General features: G+C 33.9%; 1 protein-coding gene across 3 annotated transcripts in view; it reads left to right on the top strand.

Annotated features, from left to right (window-relative positions):
* Positions 1-21,926, top strand: part of CCSER1 (coiled-coil serine rich protein 1) — an 899,545-nt gene that overhangs the window by 397,084 nt on the left and 480,535 nt on the right. For all 3 annotated transcript variants that reach the window (XM_012774012.2, XM_075998660.1, XM_012774018.2), the window contains exon 8: positions 9,853-9,936. In XM_012774012.2, the coding sequence (XP_012629466.2) occupies positions 9,853-9,936 (84 nt within the window). The remainder of the gene's footprint in view (positions 1-9,852; positions 9,937-21,926) is intronic.

Here is a 21,926-nt window from a genome sequence, read left to right as displayed (position 1 = left end):
CTGCAATGGGATTGTTGGGTCAAATGGCATGAGTGGATTAATAAAATGTGGTATATGTATACCATGGAGTTCTACTCAGCCACAAAAAACAATGGTGATCTAGCACCTCTTGTATTATCCTGGATCGAGCTGGAGCCCATTCTACTAAGTGAAGTATCACAAGAATGGAAAAACAAGCACCATATGTACTCACCATCAAGTTAGTATAAACTGACCAACACTGAAGTACACATATAGTAGTAATGTTCATTGGGTGTCGGGCAGTTAGGAGGAGGGAGGAGGGAATGAGTATATTCACACCTAATTGGTGCAGTGCACACTGTCTGGGGGATGGACACACTTGAAGCTCTGACTCTGGTGGCACAAAGGCAATATATGTAACCTAAACATTTGTACTGGAGGGAAGGAAGGAAGGAAGGAAGGAAGGAAGGAAGGAAGGAAGGAGGGAGGGAGGGAGGGAGGGAGGGAGGGAGGGAGGGAGGGAGGAAGGAAGGAAGGAAGGATGGATGGATTGTGGTATACATACAGTAGAATATTATCCAGTCATAAAAAAGAAAGAAGTACTGTCATTTGCCAACATGGATGAATCTGAAGGACATTATGCTATATGAAATAAGCCAGACACAGAAAGGCAAATACTAAATCATCTCACGCATGTATGGAAACTAAAAAAGTCAAACTCATAGAAGCAGAGAGTAAAAGAGTGGTTTCCAGGATATAGGGGGTAAGGGAAATGCGATAGGTGTTGGTCAAAAGTTACAAAATTTCAGTTTTTAGATGAATAAGTTCTGGGACTCTAATGTATGCCATGGTGACTGTAGTTAACAATACTGTATTGTTTACTTGAAATTTGATAAGAAGTAGATTATAAGTGTCTTCACCACACACTAACACACACACACACACACAAATGGTAACTATGGGTGACGATTGATGTGTTAATTAATTTGACTATGGTAATCATCCTACAATGAATAAGTATATTGAATCATCCCCTTGTATATCTTGAATATATACAGTTTTTATCTGTTAATTAAATATTTTAAAATAAAAAATAAACACTCTTTGAGGGGAAAAAAGATACAATATGGGGGAGGCCAGAAATTGCAGTTCCCACCCAAAATTTCAATAGTATTATTTCTGTAGTAGCAGAAGAGAAATTTTTACTTATTTATTTATTTATTTATTTATTTTTAGCATATTATGGGGGTACAAGTGTTAAGGTTACCTATATTGCCCATGCCCCTCTCCCCCCCCTTTTTAATTTTTTTTATTTTTTGAAACAGAGTCTCGCTTTGTTGCCCAGGCTAGAGTGAGTGCCGTGGTGTCAGCCTAGCTCACAGCAACCTCAAACTCCTGGGCTCAAGCAGTCCTATTACCTCTGGCTCCTGAGTAGCTGGGACTACAAGCATGTGCCACCATGCCCGGCTAATTTTTTCTATACATATTAGTTGGCCAATTAATTTCTTTCTATTTATAGTAGAGACGGGGTCTCACTCTTGCTCAGGCTGGTTTCAAACTCCTGACCTCAAGCAATCCGCCCGCCTCGGCCTCCCAGAGTGCTAGGATTACAGACGTGAGCCACAGGGCCTGGCCCAGAAGAGAAATTTGAATGTGTTGGGTGCATAGCTCACATATTTAGAGGAATGATTTTGAATAGTGAAAGAACATATAAAAGTAAACGTTAGCTTGAGTAGTTAGAAACTTCAACATGCTGACGATATATGTAAAAATGTAATGATATTCATTTGTTGATCAGTGAAATGAGAATTGTGCTTCTTAGTACTTAAGATATGGTAAAGTACAATTTGCAAAGTTATGAATGCGATGAGTGCCTTGAGAGTGAGATAGCATAGGGGCACATCATTTTTAATTTATTTTCCAGTTAGCCCATGAGATTGAACTTTCAGTACTCATGTAAGGCCAAAATCTTGATTATGAAATGACTATAAGGTTAATTTTTGACCTCAGGTTAAAAAAATAGTAAGAGCATTAAAAATAATATTTTTATTAAACAGAACTTATCAAAAAAGCCCAATTCCTATTTAATAGGTTTGTAGTTTCTTCATTTATCTCTAATCTGAAATATGTTTTATGCTTGGATTTGCCTCAAGATTGTGACTTGATTTTTCTATTTGCTCTAAGTTAGCTATGGGTGTACTTTTCCTTGGGGATAGTAATGGTTAAGAAATACTGTTTCAATGATTACTTTATTAGAAGACTTAGTTACTAACATTTTCATGATGATGTGAGTCATAGAAAATTTTCATTGAGATTTATTGGATAAATCTAACATATTTAAACCTTTTGCCATAATTATGAGTCTAGCATCCTGTATGCCACAACAGTATTTTGAAGTACTATATTTTGCACTCTCCTTTACAAAAGTAGTTGATCTGATAAATTCCTTTTTGCTAGACTCTGTCATGTCCATCTTTTTAATACCCTCCTTGTTCATTATTAAGTGCCGTTAGCCATACTGCCTAATGAAAGGTACCTCACATCAAGTCTGATTACTGCTCTAATGTTTTCCAGACGTGCTTGGTGATGAGCCTGGCATATGAAACAATTTCCTACAGTAATAAAACTAATTAAAGTAGGCAGTCATCCATATACTACTTTCTAATGAATTATAATAAGCTCATTAATCTCACCCACTCTTATTCCAAAATGTCCATTGATAGGTCCTGCACATAAAAGTAAAAATCCTCAGCCTTAAAATGAACAGCTATCATAGAATCAAAGAAGACTTTGTGGATTCAAGTTAAAAAATTACAAATTGCTAACCAGTGCTTTAAATTAAATGTGTAGCTTCTAAACTCTGCCAAGATGCTTTATTGACAAGAACTCTACTTGAGTTTTCCTATAATTGATCTAACAAAGGAAAAAATGACACATTGTAAAATAATAACTCTTCAGTACCTCAAAAACTAAAATTGAATAAACTTACTTACATTTCCTCATAAGTAGATCATATGAAAGTGATGAATTGAATACTTGAGATCAAGTGATAAAAATATAGCCTGTTTTCTCTCTAGAGAGGATTAGAGTATCTTCTCAAAATGTCCAAACATAGTAATTATTCTTTTGTTAACTCTTCTCCAACTTTGTGAGATGCCTGATCAAGCAACATGTTCAATTACAAGTAGTTTGTCGATGTAGACCTATTGTTCTAGAGATAATCTTACCATAAAAGAGATAAGGCTGTTAAATGTAATTGTTAAATGTAAAACATGGAGAGATAGTTTTTGAACTACACATGTTAACAGTAAGGAAAGAGAAGTTGGGGAAAATTTATTTTATCTTCATTATAACTTGATGTTTTAAAAGTGTAGCAGTTTTCATTTTCAAGTTCATTGGTACCATGACACAAATATGGATTTTTCCCTTTAGAAGCGAATTATAGATATGTATATTTCAAAATACAGAATGGTGATAATTGGTTAACTGCAAATAGGCAGACACATCTTAACTTGTGGAATGAAAATATTCAAAATTGTTATCTACATTCATGAATTTTTAGCCAGTATTTCATATTCTTTAGAGGGTAAGAGATTGGATATTTGATGCAGAGTATTTTCTTTTATAAAACAGTTGTTTAAAAGTCTGACAGCTTTGGCAGGTAGACACTTTTACTACACCTGCCACCGAGCAAAATGTCTCCCAGTCAAGAATCAGCTATAACTATGGCAGTCAGTTGCCATCGTATATGAAGGAGAGTCGGTTCTGTGCAGCTGTTAGGAGACCAGACTTTGGTACCGGCTTCTCCATCACCTAGTTGTATGGCCTTGAGAAAGTAATTTACACAGCTTCTAATTCAGTATCTTTATTTCTAAAATGAGGGGGCTGGGCTAGGCCAGCCCATCCCAAAATGTGGAAAGTACCAGACACTAAATTTGGTGTTTTAAATAAATTTTGAATATGATTTTAAAAAATTATATTAAGTTAAACAATTTCCCTTTTTAATTTCAGTTCAGTTATCCTGAAATCAAGGAGGTAAGTTATGTACTATAAATCCTTAATTGACAAAACTGGTAGATCACCTTGTAGTTACTAAGCGACAAGAGATATGTTACTGAATAGGAGAATTTTGAATGTTAGTCTTCTGATTAAAAGAAGTAGAATTTCTTGAAATTTATCTAAAAAATAATAGAAAAATACACAAAGGCCTCAGGAAAAATTTCAGTTTCAGTTGACCTTGTTTTGAAGAGAAATTCTCATTTAAAAAAAAAGACTTGTTCCAATTAGTAGATCTAATTAATGATACCTATTAAAAGCTAGCTATCCATTGAGTAAACTTTGATAATAGACTTTAATGTTAATAGGAAACATAGCTCATCATCATAACACTCAACATTTATTTAATGCTTATTAACTAATATTTATCAAGTGGTTGGAAGTCAGGCACTCTTTCTAAATTCTTGACATATATTAACACATATTAGTGTTTACCACACAGGTTAATATTAACAACAACCATATTAAATATGCACTACTATGTTCACCACTTTACACATGATGAAACTGAAGTGCCAGGAGACTTGAGAAATTTGAGAAAGGTCAGATAGGCTATGAATGATGAAGTTTTTAAATTCTGTGTGTACCCATTATGCTATGCATTTCTTTCTTTCTTTCTTTCTTTTTTTTTTTTTTTTTTGATGAGACAGAGTCTCACTCTGTTGCCCAGGCTACAGTGAGTGCTGTGGCATCAGCCTAGCTCACAGCAACCTCAAACTCCTGGGCTCAAGCAATCTTCCTGCCTCAGCCTCCCGAGTAGCTGGGACTACAGGCATGCACCACCATGCCTGGCTAATTTTTCTATATATATATTAGTTGGCCAATTAATTTCTTTCTATTTATAGTAGAGACGGGGTCTCGCTCTTGCTCAAGCTGGTTTCGAACTCCTGACCTTGAGCAATCCGCCTGCCTCGGCCTCCCAGAGTGCTAGGATTACAGGCGTGACCACCGCGCCTGGCCTAAGCTATGCATTTCTATTTCTTAACTGTTCCCTATTGCACCACCCCTAGTAATCTTTAATTAACTTAGTCCTCTCAGTTCTTAACTCTGAGCTTGTTTCTTTCAACATTATATTCTCAATGTCTGGCACAAGGTAGGCACTCAGAACGTATTTGTTGAATAAATGTATGAATTAATTAGTCAATCTGCTATGAAACAGACAACTTACAAAATGCCTCTAAACATAACGGGCTGGAGGCCAAGATCTCACACTCACCACTTCCTATCCCCCTCCCTGACTTAGTTTTCTTCTGGTCATCTGTTACCAAACCTGTTATTAATCATCAATAATCTGGAACTAGAAAAATGTGTTTTGATGTCAGAATGTGTAGGTTCAAAACTCTACTACTTGTCTCCATTCACATACTTAACTGTGCAACTTTGAAAGATGTATTTAAATTTTTCAGAGATTCTGTTTTCTTACCTGTAAAATATAAATATTAATATCTATCGTGACAACTCAACAGAATTATGGCATTAAATTAAAAGTGTTTAAAATAACTGAGAATGCTTGACATATTTGTAGATGTGTTATGAAAGAGGCAATATGGCATCATATTGAAATAGCTGGATATTAAAGCAAAAAAGGCCAAATACTATTACTGGGAAGTTCTGGGAGATTAGGTGCAATATTTACACATCTAAAGTATTAGTTTCTCAATGTTTAATCACAAAATACTAGTTTTTAACTCAGCTATTGTAAGGGTTAAATGAGATAATTTGTACAGAGTACCTGACATACAGTTTAAACCAAATAAATATTAGCTGATCCTGTTTGTAATAGTTCTATTAAAAAAATGTTCTCTTATTCATTTGATTTAATATCTGGAGGGATAAAAGAAGACAATTCAATGCCTCATGACAGAATACGTTTATTAGACTATTTTCCTATAGTTCTCTCAAAAAATATAACCACTACTTTTGCCTGTAACCATATAACTCAAATTATATTATCGTGAACACTATGCTGCTTAAAGTTACTACTGCAAGAAGTAGAAAATTCATGCCTAACAAAAGCTAATTTGTTGAATCTGTATTTTACAGACCAGTGGCAATTGGAAAACTATGATAGGGAGAAGATTTATCCTGTACCCTTGTATTCATAAGACCCTGAATGGAAAGAAACACAATTCAAGCTTTTGAAAATTATATTGGAGAAGATTAATTTGAGAGTAGGATGTTCATGAGTGCATGGTTAGATATATCTCTTGTTGGATGATTGCAAGTGAGCCTTGCCTTGAATGTATCTAAGAAGCAAAATTTATTGTAACCCAAGTTCTCCATTAAGTAGCAGTATTTTATTGGGAGTGCACTCTCTAAGAAAAACTAAACCAACCCTCAAGATATTACATATTTTTCCTATATTCTGCTGTGTGTTTGAAGAGGGAACTTTTTTTTCACTGAAGCAAATGAACTGCATGCGGGATACCATGTTTAAACTAGAGGGAACCCTGCATCCCCCAAGATTCCTGATCCCTTAGAAATAAGGGCTGAAGATTCTTGGTGGACTTTTAAAAGCTTGTTATTAAACTATGTTGAATTAATTTGCTATTATATGTTTCAAAATCAGATATATTAATAGCTTGGTAAAAATTATTTCAGAGAATAGTTGAGAATTTTCCTAGACTACTTAAGAATAGAATCTATAATTCAGGGCCACTACTATCAGCCTAGGTTAATATACTATAAACTGCTTCCTTTAATATTATAATAGTCTAATAGTTAGTATTCTCACTTCCTCTCTTATCACTTCCTCACTTCCTGCTCTCCTTATTACCCTCAATCTGTTCTTCCTTCCAGATTTATACAATTATGCAATATTCTTGCTAAAAAGTCTTTATTACTTCATTCATTCCCCATATCCTCAAGATAAAGTCTAAGAAGCACACTTATTTTGCAGCATTTTAGCTGCCATTCTGTCCCTTGTTTTGGATATTTCATATATACTAAATATCTTTTATTCCTTTGAACTTTCCATGCTCTCTTTTACACATATGATTGCCTTAATTCAGGTGTATTTTCTTCCTCTTCTTCCACAGAGAAGTCATACTGATCTTTTGGATCTCGGCTTAAACATGACTTCATAAAAAAAGGACTATGTTGGGTTTCCCTAGAACATAATAATTCTCTTACATAATACTATCCATACTTTAAAAATATCTGTTCCTTGTGCTAAAAGTATAAACATTCTTTTACCTCTTTTGTATTGTTGTATTCTCCACCCTTTGCTCAATGGCTAGCATTTAACATTCACTTATTTCTACATGTATTGCTGAGTGAAAGTTATTTAAAATAATGAGATTTATAAGAGTGCAGCGTTATACGAGACTTTCCCTAAGGGTTATGCCTATGTCCTTACAATGTCAGATTCTGTAGCAGACACCCAGTGATCCCCTCTCAACACAGACAGTCTTGGCACTGAGCCAGCCAGCTGAAAAATACCTAATGTTAAACTAGGGCTTGGTCATGTCACCCAATCCTGGCCAGTGAGTCAAAGGAAAGAATATGCATTGGATGCAAAAGATAACATGTGAGTAGAAAGTGTCCTTCCCAATATTAAATGCAGTTGACTGAGACCATGGTTTTGGGATCTGTGTTTGCCTTCCTTACAACTATGAAGGGTCAAGCCTGAGAACAAATGCCAATCCATTGAGGATGAGTGAGAATAAAACAGATAATGTCTGGGCCTTTGATGATGTTATTATGCTGTTGAATTAACTGAGCCTGGAGCCACCTACCTCTGATCATCTTGTTAAATCTGATAATAAATATCTTTTCTACTTAAGCCACTTATTAATATGTTTTTATTTACTGTCATAAGAACTTTCACTGATACAGATGCCCTCAGGTCTTGACCTTGCTAAGTTCCTGTTATGTAGTTAGGCAGTATCATCTGTTGGCATAGTAACCCTCTAGGAACATAACTATTAAAAATGGGAACATAAATATTAAAAACAATGAGTATAACTCTAGCCATAAAACTCATGATGTGGGGAAGAAATAAGAGTACTACAACAGAGAAGAGGCAGACAGATAATCAGCATCTCCCTCTGAGTCAAGATGTTTGTCAGCAAATGAAAAGAGATGTTAATACATTAGAACTATACATTCTGCGTTGCTTTATGTAGAGGAAGTAGAAATTATTAAGACCATGAGAACAATAAGTAAGTATTCTGTTTTCTCTAAGCCTTTAGCAGTTTTCTTCTTTGTCAGCTCACATAAGGGTGGCAGATTTCAGAGAAAATGGGTATTCTCCTAATGTTTATACTGTTTTACTTGGTGATTTTTAAGGAAGGAAACATGAATTTGAGCATCTCATATTTGCTCATTATTATCTTTGGTGCTAATGAAATAGAGTCTGTATGTTCAAGTATGGAAAGAAAACTAGCTCAATGCGGCTGGGAAACAAACAAACAACACATAAGTGTGGTATGGAATGAGGTCTGGTTCAGACGTGGAGGTGTGGTTTAGGAGCATCTCCAACGGGAAACTTCCCAGTGAGATAAGGAGTTGTTCTTGAGTTGTGTCTTAGAGCATGAGATGTTGTGAGGGATAGAGGGATGCAGTGAGTGGAAGGCAGTAAAATCCAGAAATGTACATGTGTACAGTAAGGAGCTGTGAAACAGTATTGCATTTCAGCTCTGTAGGAGTGAGCAAAAGTTGAGGAGCTTGGAAATCAAAAACTTTGCAGCTCCAAAAATATGCTAGTAACAGATAACGAAAGGCACAATATGCTATGCTAAAGAGTTTTGACTTTTTTTCTTGAAGATGATTAGCTGATAAATCAGGAAGTGACAGAATTAATTCTCACAAAAATTTCTGGCAGATAGGGAAAGTGATTTAGAGACTTACAGAAATTTGGGGAAGAAGCAGTGAGTACCTAGAGTAAGTCAATGGGGAAATGAGTCCAAGAACTATTAAAGAAGAAGAGATTAAAGAATTTGGTGTTAGATTTGGTTCAAAGTGTGAGTAGGAGCTGAGGGTATAGTATGATTCCTGATTATTATTTTAGGAAATAGGAAGATAATGGGGGAAGTAGAAGTGAAATCTCAGGGTGAGGGAAGAGGTTGTTGAGCTGAACATTGGGTTGGAATTTCTGTGGGACAATGCTGAATATATTCATTAATATGTTCAGTAAGTAGTTGTACTTTTGAGCTGGAGGTTGGAAGACAACTAATTCTGAATTAAGTAGTTGAATCTGGGAGTTACCAGCATAGAGTAGTAGAGGCCATGGATGTGCACATAGAGGTTGTGGCTCAGAGTACGTGCAGAGTAAAAGGATTATATGCCCAAAGATTGAGCTCTAGTGAAAGGAACAATGTTACAGTGACATCATTAAAGATGAAGATTGTAACATCACCATTGGTTTAAGAATTAATATTTAATTATAGCAGGGGGACAAATGAAAGATTTGTCTCCCTGCTATATGCCCCCCCATTATCTTTTGTAATGTGTAGTTATTTTTATTCCACCTATTACGTATGCACAAGAATGGGAGAACAGAATTTAGGATGATTCCTTGGTTTCTCTCTTAGGCAACAAAATGGAGAAAGGGATACTAAAAAGAAAACAAAAGAACTATATACAAAAAAAAAAAAAACCATGTGTGTGTCTGTGTGGTGTATATCATGTATAGCAGGAAAAAAAACCATTTTTTGAATATAACAACTTATTTTTTTAAAACAGAATATATTATAAAAAATATCACACTGTAGAGGAAATTTGAGTTTCATTAGTCAGATGCAATTATCTCCCACTGTGTGAAGCTGACTTTCCTTATCAAGAGCAAAGTGAAAGGGCTAAGCCTATTATGCCATCTCTTTGATGTTTTTATAGGATATAATGAAAGATGAATGCTCCATGCTCAAGCTGCAGCTGAAAGAGAAGGATGAACTCATTTCCCAACTTCAGGAAGAGCTGGTAAGTGATAACAATACTTGGCCCACACAGTGTACTTTCCTTGCAAGGTTATTTGTTATAAACCCTTATTTATTAACACTAATAGTATTAATTATTTGTAAATGCCGTTAATGATTGAATCTGATTATCCATTTTATAATCTTATGTTACGAAGGCTGTAGATCTTTCACAAGCTGAAAAATAGAGAGAATGTCTTATAATATATGTGGAAATTTATATAATTCTAGAAACATATCACTGAACCAGGGTTAAACATTTCGGTTGTATCTATCAAAAATCTTCAAGGCTAGGCCACATTCTATTTTGTAAAGTGTATGGTTTAACTCCATACTGCTACACCTACAGATACAATCATATAATGCAAAGCAAAGTGATTAATAATTTGGAAAACAAAATAGATTTTATATTTTATTTTCATAAAGCTACCCAAAATGTGTTAATTTGATGAGACTTTTTGTTAATCTATTATATAATTCCCAAATAATGTGAAAATTCTACAAAAAACATGAAATGTATATATAGTTTATGCTTTCAGTGTGTGGCTTTTTAATGTGACATCATATAATAATGTAAGGAATCATACTTTCATAACATGAAAATACATTTGGTAGGTAAGAGCAGTGGGCATGATTTTTCTAAGTATGTATTTTATGTATGTATATTAGAGTATTTTACAATAAAACATGTGTACTCTGGATATAAATAAAAATGATAGTACTCCAAAGCAAGAATTAATAAAAGGAGTAAGAAGGAATTTTTTGATTCATCAAAGTTTTTACAATACCAGTAGAATAAAGCAATAACTATACAATGAAAGAGATGCTGACTCATTATCAAGATCAACAAATTCTAGTCTGAAATATTTTTATGATTATCATATTAACAATGGTTTATTCTGTGTTGGGGAATTATTAAATACAGCTTAATGTCCAAACAGACTTTAAAGACCATCAAGCTTCATAGACTTCCTAACATATTATTGAGATATCTGATGAATTTAGAGCATATTATATTGGTTCTTGACAACTGACAATGTTTTCATTGAAACTTAATCTTTATTTAGACTGTGTTCTATTGTTGATGCTAATTATTGGTCCCATGAACATATTATTGTGGCCTTAGGAGATCTGTAAACTAGTACTTAAAATAGCAATAGTGCCGGGCGCGGTGGCTCACGCCTGTAATCCTAGCTCTCTGGGAGGCCGAGGCGGGCGGATTGCTCGAGGTCGGGAGTTCGAAACCAGCCTGAGCAAGAGCGAGACCCCGTCTCTACTATAAATAGAAAGAAACTAATTGGCCAACTAATATATATAGAAAAAATTAGCCGGGCATGGTGGCTCATGCCTGTAGTCCCAGCTACTTGGGAGGCTGAGGCAGAAGGATTGCTTGAGCCCAGGAGTTTGAGGTTGCTGTGAGCTAGGCTGATGCCACGGCACTCACTCTAGCCTAGGCAACAAAGCGAGACTCTGTCTCAAAAAAAAAAAATAAATAAAATAAAATAAAATAGCAATAGTATTACCGACAAAAGGAACATGTCTTATATTCTTGGAAATAACCTTTTGTAAATACATAAGTAATGTGTATTCATAATATAAATTTTACATATTATATAATGAAAACATTTCTATATTTAATGTAGCCCTCTGGATATATATTATATAATAGAGCTTTGTTTATTTGGCATGCAGAAATATCTTTGAGTAGAATAAATGTCATGTATAGTTAGTTATTAAAGAATGGAGAGAATCATCAGTTTTAACACAGCGGAGTATCTTATCTATTCATTCACTTTGTCAGAGTGCTTATTTTGAATAATTGACTTAGAAAGAAGTATTCATTTTTCCCCTGAGCATTAGTTGTGATCAGATTTAAAACATAGCAAACATAAGAAATGAGACCTTCATTTGTTGAATGAAAGGAGAAAGAAAATGACTACTTCCAGAGCCAGAACTGCATAGTTATAATTAAAGTAATTCAGCACCCCTCCCTCCAAAAAAGTCCTAAGTTGGCTAGCTTACTGCTAAAATGAGACACAAGTTGTGTGTGTTTTTCTTTTCTCGAAACTTGAATTACCCAAATTGGCTATTTTATCTCAAATTTCCCAGGTAACAATCAAGGTACCATTTTAATTTTGTGCTATGTAGTTTGCATAATCATCTTGAATGTGTCAACACAGGAAAAATGCTAAGACTTTTGAAAATAAAGTTTGTTTTATTTGTTAAAGAGGACTGTGGCTGAGGAGGAAAGTACATAAGGGATAATTTAAGAACTTTAGGAAGAAGAAATGGTGTTAAAAAGAAAAAGGCATCATTCAGACTCGATTTGGATCACATGGGGCAATACCGAATCCTTGGATCCATGGAAAATTTTGATTCTAGTACTTCTGGTTTTAGTAATAAGTAACATTTTGACAAGGTGGAGGTTAAACTTTTATATGTTATCTTCCTAATTTTAAAAATATAAAAAAATTTTAGAAACCAGTTTAGCTCTACCATATTATATACAATTTATAATTGTATGTAATACAATTATATAATAATTGTATGTAATACAATTATAAATTGTTACAATTCATAATTTGTAACAATTTATAACTTAGTTTTCTATTATTTCTCATAAGTTTCTAATTTACTGACCAGTCATTATCACAAACAATTTTATCCACACATACATTATAGAGCAAATTTAGATATATCAAAAAAGGCTTTGTACCTAATTAATAATTAAGAAAGTTTTACTTTTTATAATTATTTGTGTATTTAGTTAGCCTCCCCATGATAGGTTCAGGTGTTGTAAAAAGTTAGTCAGGAGTGGGGTGCAGTTGGGGCAAAAGAAACATTTTTAAATGCAAGTTTTTAAATTTATTTATTTTTAGGTCAGGATTTCTCAATAGCAGCACTATTGGCTTTTTGTTGTAAGTGGCTAAGCTGTGCATAGTAGGATGTTTAGCAGCATCCTGGCCTCTTCCCACTGGATTACAGTAGCTCCGTTCCCCCTGCCCACGTTGCCATATGTACCCTAGGGGCAAAATCACCACCATTTGAGAACCATTGCCTTAGGGGTATTAGATAAAACTTTATATTATATGAAATTGTATGTTATACGCTAAACATCTACCTACAGATACCCAGGAAAAAACAAAAGTCCAGCAGAGGGATTGGGCTTTACCTTGAACTATGACATGTATAACTATTTGCGCACTATGTTAGTCCGCCCAGGTTGCCATAACAAAATACCATAGACTGAGTGGCTTAAATAACAAAAATTTGTTTTTTCACTGTTCTGGAAGTCTGAGATTAGGATACCAGCATGGTTGGGTTCTGCTGAGAGCTCTCTTCCTGGCTTGCGGATGGCCATCTTCCCACTCTGCTCATATGGCCTTTCCTTGGTGCATGTACATAGAGAGAGCAGAAAGAGAGAGAGAGAGAGAGAGAGAGAGAGAGAGAGAGAGAGAGAGAGAAAACACACTTTGGTGTTTCTTCTTCTAAGGGCACTAATCCCATCATAAGGGCCCCACCCTCATGTCCTCATCAAATCCCACCGTCTCCCAAAGTCCCCATCTGCAAATACCATCACATTGCAGGGCTTCAGTATGTGAATTGGGGAGGAGGCACACAATTCATTTCATGGCACATATTCTTTGTGTTCCTGCCTGTTTAATATTAGCAAGTACAATGATGGACAGAGTTCTATTATATTTCTTTTTCCAGAACTAAATGCACCTTTCAAAAATTATCATTCTTTTTCTACTCTATGAATTCAAAATTGTTACCTTGGTTCAACTCTTCTTTCCTGCTGGGTTGGTAGATGTTACAAAGCATAAATATTCTAAGAAAATCAAAATAATAATTTTGATTTTAGATGATATATTAATATTGTTTAGGCAAACTATCCACATTATTAACTGAATTTCTAATGTGAGTGTATTTCATAGACACTCTTTTAATTTATCCCTTCCTGCTCTCTTTAAAAAGAAGACAATAAGTAGTTTGTACTCTTAGGCATAATTTCAAGTAGTCTGAAATTATTATCCCTGAAATTTATATGCATTATTTATCTTGGTGAACTTCACTATTTTTAACAGATAAAAATAATCATTTACAATTATTTTCTGATGTCAAAAGGAATATTAAATGTTAGAATATTAGAGTGTCTGGGATTGTGTATGTGGTACGGCAACTAATTGGACAAAACAAGAAATATACTCTAGAGCCAAGAGTTTGTGGTATGGTAAAAGAAAGGAACTTGTTCACAGCATGGGACATCTACTCCCAACTGTTTTATAATAGAACAAAATCTCTGCATTACATAAGAAATAGAGCAAAGGAAGAATTTATTCCCTTTATCTTCCTGTGATTTACCTTTCTTTGCTTGAGGAGGACAGTGAATCAATATAGTGATATGAAAAATCAGGATATGAGTTTTTAGCCCTACCTCTAACCCTAATTGCCCACGTGACCAGGTTTAGGTATTTTTCTCTTTTGGGGCATTAATTTCTTCGGCTGTCAAGTAATATTACCATATGTCTTATTTCATGCAGCTATAACAAAATACCACAGACTGGGTAATTGATAAAGCACAGAAATTTATTTCTCTCTGTTCTGGAGGCTTGGAAGTCCAATATCAAGGTGCTGGCAGATTAGGGCCCAGTCTCTCTGCTTCCACGATAGTACCTTAAATGCTCCATCCTTCAGAGAGGAGGAACATTTTGTCCTCACATGGCAGAAGGACAAAAGAGAGCAAACCCACTCCCACAAGCCATTTTTATGGTGGCATTAATCCATTCATGAGGGCGGAGCCTTCCTGACCTAAACATCTCTCAATAGGCTCCACCTCCAGTGGTGTTTGGGATTAAATTTCTAGCACATGAATTTTGTGGGACACATTCAGATCATAGTGCTATAACATTAAAAATACTTTAACAAGTTAAATATCTATCAATCCTGAGTTTGCTAAATAAATTGCAAATAAATAAATTTGCTAAATAAATAAATAAATATATTTATATTATATAACTATGATTTTGTATTATATAAATTCATATAGCCATATAGTTTATTAAGTTATTAAGTGGGACAAAAAGCAGATTATAGAATTGCCTATTGTATGACAATATAATATGAAAAATATATGTGTAGGAAGTGTAGAATAATTAATAGTATTTATATTTATGTTTAGCTTCCTTTTTGTATAATTTGGTAGTATACCATTTTAAATAACATGTTATTTTTATAATCAAAAAAAATCAGACATATCTCTTTGGAAAACAAATGAAAATTTTAAGTAAGTTTAGTGATTTTTACCACATGATGTGTGTGTTGGGTGAAATAGAGCATCATAGAAATCTCATGAATTTCCATTCCCTACCCACTTGACGATAACAGTTCCTATTTTACTGTTTTTTTCATATCATTAAATAGTACATCGTCACTTTCATAACTAAGCAGTTATTATTTATTGCTTATCATTTTTCTACATAAGATCTTATTTGACAAAAAGCCACAGCCGAGAATAAGATCAAACAGACCAAAAAAATGGACAAGATGATTGCTAAGAAGTATTGTGAATTATGAGAACAGGGTAGGAAATGAGATGAAAAGCTGTGACATACACCTCAATGGGAATTATTCAACACTGTGTTGATTAGAGAGGATATTAGCTAATTGAGGGCATGGAAGAGAACCAACATTCAGAATCAAGAATGGTAGGAAGGTTTTTATTTATAATTAAATATTTAGATATATAAGTTTGTATACTTTGGAGAATATATTAAACTTTTTGAATATTGGGAACATAACTCTTCTACCCAGCATAAAGATTTAGGGATCTCACTAATTTACTTCATTTAGATATTTAAAGCCTAGGTGTAGCTTTAGACCTTAAATCTAAACATAATAGCTAAAACTATGCACATTTAATCAGAATCAATTCTAATAATTAAAGATATTTTACGTATTTGCATCTTAAATTTAACTATTTAATTTTAATGATATAAAACAGAGAAATACATCTTTTTCACTTCTGAGAAAGTTTTAGTGTCTTTTTCTCAGTTTAACAAAGGTCACCTTAAAGAATGCTGTGTAATTTTATTGCTCATATGAAACTGAGGGACATTGTAAATATTATCTTCATGTGGCTAAAATAAATCCGAAAGATTTGTCATAAATGTTGATGGTGAAATGTAGCCTTGTGTTTTGGGGGGGATGGATATGTTCTTGTAAATGATTATTAATCTTTTAAATGGTTCCAAAAATCTTATAAATGGTTTCACACTGTGGGTGAAAAGTATGCCCCATATGATATCAGAAATTGAAAAAGTGTATTTGGTATTTGTTAATGGATTGATTCAAAATATTATAAATTAAGTTAAAGTTAATTTATAAATGAAAAAATAGTAACCTCTAGTTAGTCCTATGACTGTGAATAATGAAATTTAATTGGCCTAAAAGGAAATGGTGAATGCTATGGATTTACTGTTTTGTTTTGTCCATGATTTGGATGTCTGTTACATATACTCTGTCAAGAATATTAAATGAATTTGGATGAATGATCGCATTAGCAAAAGTGAATTATCGGCAATTTATGATTCTGAACTTTGAGGATTTCTACCACTCAGACCCTTCTCTTTGGACACTTTTATTCATTTTCTAGCTATTTGAGAAAAAAGCATCAGATACAGCTTTTTGTAGTATATTTCTTTAAAAACATATTTCTACTTAAAAGGCAGTGAGCTGATAATGCTAATCAAATTATACAAGTGTGTTCATTTTGTGATGATTCTTTGAGCTGTATGTATACTGTGTACTTTTACATTCAATAAAGAAGTAAAATTTAAAAAAAAAGGCAGTGTAAATGGGTCAGCCCAAAGCAAAATAAATTTTCTGAAAAAGTAAGATCATTACCCCTGAGTAAAAATAAATAACTTTTATACAGCCCTCATTAAAATAATAATAAAAATCCCAAACAAAAACACTTCCCCTGGTTCCTTTAATGCTTTTCCCTTGTTTACTAACTAGTGAAAGCTATCAGTTACCACCACATCTTTCTAAGTTAAGCAGTGAGGGGACAGATATACTGATTGTAGGGGTAATGTGTGACTATTACCACAGGCCACAATTCAAAAAATGTCAGTGACAAAAGACTCCTTCCTGAGAAGATTTTTTTTTGTGGGTTTATGTTTTAACTAACTCTAAGGTTATGATTGAGTTTTAAATTTTACACAGATAACTTTTTTTCACACACTTAAAAAAATTTTCACTTGTCACATTTTTACACTCAGTCTTTAATAAATAGTTCATTTTTAAATAGAACTAACTAGGAGACCTTCCAGTTATAGAGTTGACCTGTAAAATAGTGATTCAGCTACAAGTTGTCATTTTGAGAGTTAAGTTTGTAACAGTTCAGAATCTTTCAACTAGCTTTAAACTGTTTCTGTTTCTAACCTTTGTGGTACTACATATTAATGTATTCAAAAAAAGATTCAAAGTAAGCACTGAGAGCATAATTATTGTGAAGATGAAGAAATGGAACTTAAATTACTTAAGTTCTGTAATTTCATGTAACCATTTGGAGTATTTATTTGTATTTAAGACTTAAGACCAAAGAATAGACTATGAACTGTGAGATGTCTATTTTGGGGGGATACTTGAAAATTTCAGTTTATACATTAAAAAGTTTACTGAATTTTAACAGTATCTTCAAAGCTAAAGTTTATTTTTTGTTTTAAAATGTTAATTTTACTTTTTAAGATAAACATACTAATTTAAAAAATTTATATTATATCGGGGGGATGATTTAGTACTTTACTAACATTGTATCTTTCACACAGGCTTGTTTTATTAAACAAGTATTGTGTTTGTTAAAACTGACTTATTCTTTGACATCATATTTACAAAGTTAAATAAAACAAAACTTAGCTGCATGCCTTTTCTGGCCATCACTAATGTTAATTTAATGCCATGGTTATTACCAAATCTTGTTTTTCTTATAAAAGCAGAAAGTGTTCAAAATAACCTGTTTCAGGTGTCCAATATAGTAGGTATATCATTGAGTTGAACACTTTTTTCTCCTGTAATATAAAGATTAACTCAAGAAAGCCAGGTCATATAAAGGAAGTTAAAAAAATCATATCATTTTTTATGTTATTCAATCTTTATTCCCATTCAAAACAAATATTGAAAATTACATTCGTACTTGAGTGTCAGTAAACATATAAACACTTGTTTTTCCCCAGCACTTTAAAATGCCATTTGCTTTACTTAAATTGTAAGCCAAGCTCTCAGCTCATTTTTAACATCTGAATAGCAAAGCATGGGGTACATAAAGGCACTTGTACAATTGATGATTTTTGAAAAATTGAAGGCAATTGAAGAAAAGTGTAGCATTACCTGTAATCAGGTTACTATGCATAATAAAAAAGAGGGGGAGCTAAAAATAAAAGACTCTAAGAAATAACTTATGGCTAAATAGCACTTTATCAAAAATCTAAAGAGAAGAGTAATTTTGATTTAATTTTAAAATATATTCAGAATGCAAATTGAATAAAATTGTATGCCCTTGCTGCTTTAATAACAGAATAATTCCTACATGATAAGAGAGACATTCTTTGTGCATGAAAATCTTATCTAGAATTCATCTTAAAAGTAATTCTGTGCTTGCTCTACATTCTATTATAATTTATGATATTATTTCATGCTAGCCATTCTAAGATAGAATATTTCAGCCCCATGGATGATTTACATAAGAACAGACAGCTGTAAGTACTTTGGAATCCTCTTTCTTTCTCATATTTAGGAAACATTAGGAACAGAAAAGAAATAGATTAGGTGTACTTAAACATTATTAAAGTGTCAGGCTATTTTCTTTCTTTTTTCAGGAGAATTAATTGCATATATTCCAGAAAAGGCTTATCTCAGCAGTAATTACTCTCCCAGTCAGCTCTGTGAGACAGATGTAGAGTGTGAATGTGACAATATCCTATGATACATAATGGGGACTAGCCTCCAGTTCCTTTATACACTCCAGTACCCTGACGAAGAGCTGCCAAAGAAGATACAATCTTTAATATTCAGTGGCATTTGCTGTAGCAATGCTACATATTTGTTATATCTTTATCACAAAGTGTTGTCATATTGCAGTATGGCATGGATATAAGGAAGTAATTGTTGTACAACTTAAATGCCAGTAGGAAGGTGTTTCACCTTTAAAAAAAAAATGCAGCCATATATATTGTGACCAAATTAGGCATGTAGCTGAAATTAATTTGTACATAAATAGTTGAATATTTTGAATATTTTAAATTTATTCTATAAGATACAGCATATAATTTGCAAGCTATCTTCTTTCCTTTATTATTTCTTTTGTCATACCAATCAAGATTCTAGTGCTTAGAGTAATTTACCAAACACAACTATGAAACTATTAGTCAAGTAGACATAATGATAACCGAAGACTTAGAATTAGAAAAGGAAATGCAAAGTATCTTCCTGAGTTATTGAGGAAGTTAATAATATGCAAAGGGGAAAAATATGTGTATGTATGTGCTCTTGAAAAATAAAATGACAACAAATTTAGCTTAAACATCTAAGGGTTTTCATTAGCAATTCATGAATCAGGCTGTATCTCATCTAAAGTATTAGAAAAGATGATCCTGTGGGCATGACAGGACAATTAGTTTTTATAAGGTAGCTTGAGTGTTCCGGCAGGTGTGAACAGCTCTTGGCCGAAGAAAAATCCAACCCAAGCAGCACACGGAGAGTCAGCTTTATTTCCCTGGTGGGCTCAGAGAGGCATATCTGCCACCAAAGTCTGAGTGCCCCTTTTTCGTTTTCTTTTAGTTTTATACCTTTTTGGGGGGTTACAGTTAGCCAATGGCAAGTTTTCACAAAAGTCACCTCATTTACATAGTAGCCAATCAGAAGTATGTCCCAAAAGTTACTTCATTTACATAGTAGTCAGCCAACCAGAAGAATGTGCCAAAAGTTACTTCATTTACATGGTGGTCAACCAATCAGAAGTATGACCCAAAATCGCCTCATCAGCTGTGAGTATTAGTAGCTGCTCAATTTAGTAGCGGAATAAGCAAAACAGGTGGGTTTTGGTGGAACGCAGACATGAGCAGGAACAAGGAAACAGGATAATACATAAAGTGGATTGGTTAACATCAGATTGCTTCAGGTCACTTTCCTTGTAAGGGTTAAAGCAGGGGAGACTTCCTTATGTCAGTTAAAACTGGTTTATTTGGGAATCTATCATTTCCCCCACACTGATTTCTTAGAAGGTCAGATAAATAACTTATTTTCAGTTTGGTGATGTGGAACTTTAGCATGAGTGAATCCATTTTAGTTTAGTCTGTTGCAGCCTAGTGCATGAACTCGGTCCAAGACAATACCCTCTAGTTTATTTCTACTTCACAATAGATTATCTTTGAAAATTTAAAAGCCAGTCTGAACCAGGAACTTTGATTGAAGCAGAGGTTAACAAGATAAAAGAGTGGAGTGGTCTCTATCTTCAAGGAACAGAGACATTCAAGTAAGGGAGACAGGCATGAACACATAATTTTAATAATGATAGCCATTATTAAAATGTTCCTACTCTTTGACAGGTGCTCTGATGAATGATTTTGGTGTATTATCGCCTTTAATTTTTATAATAAAATTGAGAAATAAATATTATTCTCAGTTCATCCATAATAAAACTAAAATTCAAAGGGATTAATAAGTAATTTGTTCAAGTCTGTGTAATAAATGATAGAGCCCTATTATGTCTAACATATTTATGAATTACAAAGAGATTAGTTCTATAAGGTAGGATGACACAGTTCATTTTTGCTACATATGAATACCACAATAAAAATCATAGCTACTACTTACTGATTGCTTGCCAAGTACCTGGTAATAGAAGTCAGAATTGGGTGGTCAGGCAGCAACTCCGGTGATAACAAAATAGAAAAACTTATTTCAGAGGAATCACCTACAGCAACTTCCTGCGGCCTTAGAGGTGATCATGGTGGCTCTCATCAGAAAGGGTGTAGGATGGGACATCACAGACACCTTTCATGTCATTTCTCTTACTGTATCCTATTCTATAGACATTCCTTAGGTGTGGGGTAAACACACTAGTACTTGTAAAATTATGGCTTAGCATTATCAGAGAGAGGAAGAGAGAACTATATAAGTACCTTTTCTAAAAGTTGTATAAGCGAGGGAAGAGTTTCCCTCTCCCCTGGGAGGGTTCAATAACTGAGTCTATGAAATAAACTGACAACAGGTAGATTAACAAGAGAAAGAGTATGCAAATTTACCATATGCATGGTGGCATTGCAGGAGAGAAAACTGAATACCCAAACCCCCAGTGAGCTTTAGAAGCTTATATGCCTTTCTCATAGGGGAAGGGGGTGGGGGGTTGTAGGCAATTTAGGGGAGAATAAATGATTTTGGGGGACAGATAAATTGTCCCTTAGAAGAATAGACTATAATGTGTGACAAAGTTTGTCTGGGTGTGGTGCTGACTTCTGGTCTTCCTCTCCCATTGTGAGAGTTAATCTTCCCTGGTTAAAAGAAACCTCAGCAAGAATATTGGTGACAACTGGAGATTTAGGCAGTTAGGAGGAGCTCAGAGAAACCTCTCCCTGCACCCACCTCCCTCAAGTGCGCTCGGTTTGAAGTAATCAGCATTATTTTGAGCTGGCATTTCCTAAACTCCTTTAGTTAAGAAAGCAAATTTTTAAAAAATGATTTTAAATATATCTCTATATGTTTATAACATGTGTGAATACAATATCTACATACTCATACATATATCTATTTCATATCACCAGTAAATCTACCATAGTCAGCCAAACACAGAGTGAGGAGGGAATTGTCAAAAATGAGAAAGACCACCAAATCCAAACAAATAGCAGCAAATATCTGCTATCTTCTGTTGACCAAATATTTTACTCAGTTGATGAACAAGACATGAATGAATAGGTTAGAAATGCCTTTCTAAAA

This window comes from Microcebus murinus, chromosome 29 (assembly GCF_040939455.1).
Source record: "Microcebus murinus isolate Inina chromosome 29, M.murinus_Inina_mat1.0, whole genome shotgun sequence".
NCBI lineage: Eukaryota > Metazoa > Chordata > Mammalia > Primates > Cheirogaleidae > Microcebus > Microcebus murinus.
This window is presented reverse-complemented; position numbering and strand designations above follow the sequence as displayed.